The following is a 7,404-nucleotide window of genomic DNA, read 5'->3' as shown; positions in this document are numbered from 1 at the left end:
AGTAGGGTCAGGGATGTGAGAAATTACAAATCACGAGAAGTGGGAGTTGGTTCCTGGGAAACCCATTTGGTTTGTTAACTGATACTTGCTGATGTTGGGCTTCTACCCTCCCACAGAGGTTGGGAGACAGCAGCCCTATCTTCAAGTCTTGGCTGGGACAAGCAGGAAATTGTTTTGGCATGCTATAGATTGTCTGTGTAGTTACATAAGTTGTATGTTGAAATCATAAATCCCAATGTGATGATATTGGGAGAGGATGTCTTTGGGAGTTTAGATCATGAATGATGAACTCATAAATGGCCTTAGTGACCTCATAAAACAGACCAGAGAGAGCTTCTTGCCTCTTCTGCCATGTGAGGGCACAGCAAGAAGACTACCCTCTATAAATCAGAAAGTGGGTCCTTACAGACCAAACTGACTGGCAGCTTTATTGTGGACTTTCCAGTCTGCAGAAATGTGAGAAATAAGTGTTGTATAAGGCCACGGTATTTTTGTTATAGCAACCAATAATAGGCAGATATAAGTTTTCTCAGACAGTTCACTTTAAGGGAGACTGGGTCGTCCTAGAGACATAGACTTGAGCTGTTACCAACTATGCTCCTATCTTTTTCAAGTTTTTATACATCAAAGTTAAGGCTTAATTGAGAAGGCTCAGAAGAGCCTGGCTAGAGTTTGGTCAAGTTTAAAATGATCGTCAACCCTGTATACATCAAAATTGAGTTCAGTGCATGCTGGACTGTTTTCTCTGTTTCAATAGTATATGACTAAATAAAACATGTTGTTGCCACTTAACTTTTTCTTCAATCATATTGGATTAGGGACACTTTCTACTAGAGTATGATCTCATCTTCAATTAACTAATTACATGTGCAATGATCCTATTTCCAAATAAGGGTACATTCTGAGATAGTCGGGGGGATGACTTCAATATATGAATGTGGGGTACAATTCTTACCATAATTTACATGATGTGTTAGGTAAAGATAAACTGGCGTTTAGTGTGAATTTTATGTTTATGCATTAGGCTTTGTTTATCGCTAGTTTTACCTATGATGTCAGAGGCCATAATTTGCTCTAGTGTTCTTATTTGTGTGTCCTCTGTTATCTTTGGCTTCGCTATAGATTCATTGTTAAACAGGATATGAGGCTTGTCATCTTTCCATGTGCATCCTGTTATCACACACGAGATACATTAATGTGTTTGTAGGTGTGGAAGGTAGAGAAATCATTCTATAGTCCTACCAATTGGTCTGAATCTATTTGCTTCTTAACACCGCCTTCCCCCCCGCCCCCCACACCCTCCACATGGGTGACACAGGTTAGAAGGACCTGGAGTTGGGTATTTTCCTTCTGGCATATTGGTTAGCCTGTGGTAAAACCCAAGTAAGTTAGGCAGTCTCTGTTAAATTGTTTCTATTGAGATCAGGTCATTGTTAAGGTGAACAGAAAGCTCTGGGCATATTTCAAATGTTTTCTCCTCTCTGCCAAAGCACAAGGGAATTTCCTTTTACTTTGCACAGTGAGAAGCTGTAGAGACTCCTGAAGGTAAAAATCATGAGTATACGGAGGATTTCCTAAGACTGGGGCTCAACACTGTTTTTATTTGTCAAGTTAGTTCACACGAGCTTCCAGCAATTGATAATTTCAACTTCAAGTGTCCTTATGGTACCAGCCCCAGCTGCTGATCACTGTTCCAGGACATTTATCCAAGAAACTCTCCTTTTCCCAGTGCATGTTCTTGGCACCTTTGTCAAAAATCAGTTGGCTGTAAATAAATGAATCTATTTCTAGGTTCTCCATTCTGTTCTATTGCTCCATGTGTCTGTTTTTATGCCAATACGAGGCTGTTTTGGTAACTATAATACATTTTGAAGTCTAGTAATGAGAGGTGACAATGTGCTAGCAGCCCTCACTCTCAGCACCTCCTCGGCCTAGGTGTCCACTCTGGCGGCGCTTGAGGAGCCCTTCAGCCCCCCACGGCACCGTGGGAGCCCCTCTCTGGGCTGGCTGAGGCTGGAGCCACCTCCCTCTGCTTGCGGGAGAAGCGCGGGTGGGAACCGGGGCTGCCAGCTGCTTGAAGCGGTCTCGGTGGGCCCCGCACTTGGAGCCTGGCCGGCACTGCCAGCCCAGAGCAGTGAGGGGCTTAGCACCTAGGCCAGCAGACGCAGAGGGTACACCCGGTCCCCCAGCAGTGCTGGCCCCCCGGCACTGTGCTCGAATTCTCGCCCAGCCTCAGCCGTCTCCATGCAGGGCAAGTCTTGGGACCTGCAGCCCGCCATGTCTGAGCTCCCACGCTGCCGTGGGCTCCCTCCTGGGCAGAGCCTCCCCGATGGGCGCTGCCCCCTGCTCCGTGGAGCCCGGTCCCAGCTACCGCCCAAGGGCTGAAGAGTGCAGGCGCAGCTAGGGACTGGCAGGCAGCTCCGCCTGCAGCCCGGGTGCAGGATCCACTAGGTGAACCCCCTCCTGAGCCGGATGGGGACTTGGAGAACTTTTATATCTAGCCGGAGGATTGTATGTGCACCAGTCAGCACTCTGTATCTAGCTAATCTGGTGGGAACTTGGAGAATTTTTATGTCTAGCTAGAGGATCCTAAATACACCAATCAGCACTCTGTGTCTAAGGTTTGTAAATACACCAATGGGTACTCTGTATCCAGCTAACCCTGTGTCTAGCTAACCTAGCGGGGACTTGGAGAACTTTTATGTCTAGCAGTGTCCCAGCTCAAGGATTGTAAACGCACCAATCAGCACTCTGTCAAAACGGACCAATCAGCTCTCTGTAAGATGGCCCAATCAGCAGGATGTGGGTGGGGTCAGATAGGGGAATAAAAGCAGGCTGCCCCAGGCAGCTAGGGCAACCGCTCTCCAGTGCCCGTCCACACGGTGGGAGCTTTGTTCTTTTGTTCTTTGCAATGAATCTCACAGCTGCTCACTCTTTGGGTCCACGCTGCCTTTACGAGCTGTAACACTCACCGTGAAGGTCTGCAGCTTCCTCCTGCAGCCAGCGAGACCACGAACCCACCGGGAAGAGTGAACAACTCCGGACGCGCTGCCTGTAAGAAGCTGTAACGCTCACCAGGCAGGTCCGCAGCTTCACTCCTGGCAGCGAGACCAGGAACCCCCCAGAAGGAAGAAACTGCTGACACGTCTGAAGGTCTGAAGGAACAAACTCCGGACACACCATCTTTAAGAACTGTAACCCTCACCGTGAGGGTCCGTGGCTTCATTCCTGAAGTCAGCGAGACCCAGAACCCACCAGTTCCGGACACAGTAATGTGATGACTCCAGCTTTTTTCTTTTTATTGCTGAGGACAGCTTTGGTCATTCTGTGTTGCTTTTTTTTTCTTTTTTATTACAAGACCTTTGTTTATTTTTCTTGGTACTTTTATTTTCACTGTCTGATCCTTCATACTCAAATGATCAAATGAGACCAAAGTGATAACATTATTTTTCTTTTTTTTTTTTTTTTTTGAACGGGGGCTCGCGCTGTCGCCCAGGCTGGAGTGCGGTGGCCGGATCTTGGCTCACTGCAACCTCTGCCTCCTAGGTTCAAGCAATTCTCCTGCCTCAGCCTCCTGAGTAACTGGGATTACAGGCGTGCACCACCATGCCTGGCTAATTTTTTGTGTTTTTTTAGTAGCGATAGGGTTTCACCATGCTGGCCAGGCTGATCTTGAACTCCTGACCTCATGATCTGCTGGACTCAGCCTCCCAAAGTGCTATGATTACAGGTGTGAGCCACCATGCCCTGCCTAAGGTTAATATTTTTATGTGTGAATTTGATCTTGTCATCGTGATGCTAGCTGGTTATTTTGCACATTAGTTGATGGAGTTTCTTCAGTGTCATTGGTCTTTATATTTTCGTGGTTTTTTTTGTTTTGTTTTGTTTTTTTTCCAGTAGCTGGTACCTGTCTCTTTTACTGACCATTTGGGTTTAAACAGTAAGTGCCTTCCATTTTTATTCTCTGAGCTCTGGTCCTGTATGATTTTTGTTTTTCATGAATTAATATTTATGTAAAATCATTTTTTCTTAAAAAATACATCTTTTAAAACATTCATGGTGTTTGGAGTGGTGGAATCATATACATATTTCAGCATTCTCATTGTATAGTTTTTAAATAATTGCAATATTGAATGGTCATTTAAGCAAGACAGTTTTTTTCTTGGGGCATCCATTGAAAACATGTTCTGCAGATCAAGCCAGTAATGTGTGCAAATGACTGATGTGTTCCTGTTTTAGATTTAGTAATTGTATTTATAAAACTTTATAGATACATAATTATATTCACAAACAAAAGTATGCTCAATACAGGTATTTATTTAAAAAAGAAAATACTCGTTATTCAATTGTAGGGAAGATTTTTAATAAATGGTGGACATTTTGTAGATTATTAAATCAGAAGAGGAATGTTCATATTATAAAAATAGTATGAAATTATATAATTATGACAAAAGCAGTATAAACATATCCATATCATAGGAAAGCTGTAAATTCAAGAAAGTAGTAACAGGATTTTCAAATGTGTTCCCATTTTTATCTGCAGTTAAGTAGATTTTTTAGGTTGCTTTGCATATGTTAATCATATCTGTGTTCTGGTTTTCTTTTTGGTGCAAATAACTATTATCTACATATTGCTGGAATTAGCATCTTTAGCTATATTATTCTATATTTTTATTCTGAATTATGTTTGAATTTATTGTGTACAGTAATAATTTGATTTTATTTTCAGTGGGATTTGTATCCCATATTACCTTAAATGGTTGTTTGTCTTTGAAAATGGTTGCTTCACAATACATATGTAGTTTTTTTCTACATATTGTCTTCATATCATTGCTTTACACCTTGTTGTCTTTTCATTTGGAGCTATTGCTTTCCTTTAAATGCCACATCTTTTGCCCCAGGGCCATATTCCATGTAAATTGATTGAGACTGTGACACAGGTACATTCTTCCTGAAGCCATATTTCTCAGGTTATCAGGAATAAAGCATTTGTAAGTGTGAGGCTGCCTGTAGAACGTCTTCTCTACTTGCATATTGTAAATAAAAGCATGCACTCCTCAGCATGTTCTGCTCAGTTCCCAACTCTTCCTTCTGTTACTGAAGGAGGAAAATCACAGGAGAATATCCTGGAAGACAAATTTACCCAGACCTATTTCCCTCTTGTTTTTGTCAAGTTGGCTATTCATCATTTTGTTTGGTAAAAGTATATTGAAGAGGCGCCAGTTGGACAGGGTATTTGTGAAGAGGCAGCCTGAGTCATTAGTGAATTCTCCTGATGCCTTTTTGTTCTGTGTGTGCAGCCATTTCACCTTCAGTCCAGGCTTTGCTAGGAGAGGCAGGTCCAAACGTTATCATTAACACATCTGTACACGGGCTACAATTGTCATACAAAGATGAATTATACATGAGCACTAGTTTTATTTTCTGTTATAAATCTGAATTTTGGAAGGCTGAGGCAGAGGAATCACTTTAGCCCAGGCGGTCGAGGCTGCAGTGAGCCATGATTGAGCCACTGCACTCCAACCTGGGCAACAGAGCAAGAGCCTGTCCAGATAAAAGTCTAAGTCACTAGAAAATTCCACTTTCACCCCAGATTCTCCCTGCATTTTAATCTTCATTTGCAGTGATGTTTTCATGCTGCTTTTTTCCCCTCATGTGTATCATAATGAGAATATGAAGTAAAATTACAACCACATATTAAACCATTTTTTTCTGTAATTGCACAGTTCTCTTAAAATACTTGAAGTTGACAAATTGATGAAGTTCAATCGTTTTGGGAAAAGAAAGTGAGAAAGAGGCCGAGACAGACAAAGATACACAGAGAGACAGAATTAAAGTAAAAGTTTGGTTAAATATAAGAATACAGTTCTTATTAAAATGCTTCTACATATTTCATTTTTTTGCTGTTTTGGAAACCAAACATAACTATGATCATTAACATGAGACTGTGTGTGGGATTCATATTTCAAATTTTAAAGTATAAAATTATGTGAGTAACTGTTTTCCAGAGTTTAAGGCCAGAAACAATAACTTATTATATGAATTTTCTATAAACATGTTAAAACACTTACGTTTTAGTGTATGGCACTTTTACTCAACTTTTAAACACTTCAGTTAAAAGGGAACTAACTTAAACAATATGTGAATCAGTCTCCTTAATGCAAGTTTGCTTATTTGATTCTTTTAATAAAATATTAATCATTATTTGCATCCCACAATTCTGTGGAACCAAAGCATCACAACTCTGAATAATAATTGTGTTTCTCATGTTGTAAATAAGCCAATAGAGTGGGATGGTCCATTCTCTGGTTAAAAGTTACATATTCTGGGAAAATGGTCATATATTTTTTCAGTCTGTTATATACATTGCTTTGCCTAGTCATATATATATATATATACACACACACACATATGTAGATGCACACAAACTATATAAACTGTATAACTGTAGAAATGGCAGTGTGTGTCAAGTGCTATGGAAACATATGAAACACAATTCTGCAGAAGGATGAGAAGGATGGTGTTTCAGGACAGCTAGGGAATGCAGACATTTCAGCTGAGCTTTGAAGCACTAGAAGTTTATCAGATGGGCTGGCACATTAGATAGAGATAATGGATACATGAACCTTGATGGCAGGTGGAGTAAAGGACAAACTTTTTTTTTCTAGATTGAACCTAGGGTCTTGGGATTGACAAGAGGAATGTCTGGGGAGAATGAACCCTCACTCGGCCTTGGCTTGTTTCGCTTCTTTATAATTCCAGGTGTTTCACTAGTTCCCGTGGTTTGTCCAACAGCATTTCCCAGTATCAGGGTCCTCAAGGCCCCTTTCACATCTTTGTTTCTCAGAGTGTAGATAATGGGGTTTAAAAGGGGGGTGACTACGGTATAGAAAAGAGAAACAAACTTTCCCTGGTTTTTGGATCTACTATTGGCCGGTTGAAGGTACATGAATATGATGGTCCCATAGAAAATGACGACCACAACCAGGTGAGAGGAACAGGTCCCAAAGGCCTTTTGGCGCCCCGCAGCTGATTGTATCCTTAACACAGCTTGGGTGATAAAGCCATAGGAGACTAAGATGAGTAACACCGGGACTACTAGAAAGACTACACTGGCCACAAAGAGTTCTGCCTCGTTGAAAGTCGTATCCACACAGGCCAGTTTGATGAGCACTGGCACCTCACAGACAATGTGATCCAGTTTGCGATGACCACAGAGAGGCAGCTGCACAGTGAGGGAGCACTGAACCAGGGAGGTAACGAGGCCGCTGAGCCACGCTACACTGGCCAGAGACGCACAGAGCCTCGGGTGCATCATGACTGTGTAGTGCAGTGGCCGGCAGACAGCAGCATAGCGGTCATAAGCCATGACGGCCAAGAGGATGCACTCAGACGAGCCCAAGC

At 42.2% G+C, this 7,404-nt stretch overlaps 1 protein-coding gene across 1 annotated transcript; it reads right to left on the bottom strand.

The window, feature by feature from the left end:
* Positions 1-6,664: 6,664 nt before the first annotated feature.
* LOC105536591 (olfactory receptor 2G6-like) lies at positions 6,665-7,402 on the bottom strand (the record flags this gene model as incomplete). Its single annotated transcript, XM_011975995.1, has 1 exon — positions 6,665-7,402. A coding segment is annotated over one exon (738 nt), but the record flags the coding sequence as incomplete, so codon positions are not given.
* Positions 7,403-7,404: the final 2 nt, after the last annotated feature.

Source organism: Mandrillus leucophaeus, unplaced genomic scaffold (assembly GCF_000951045.1).
Source record: "Mandrillus leucophaeus isolate KB7577 unplaced genomic scaffold, Mleu.le_1.0 Scaffold1608, whole genome shotgun sequence".
Lineage (NCBI taxonomy): Eukaryota > Metazoa > Chordata > Mammalia > Primates > Cercopithecidae > Mandrillus > Mandrillus leucophaeus.
Note: the sequence above shows the minus strand (reverse complement) of the source record. Positions and strands in the feature narration are given on the sequence as shown.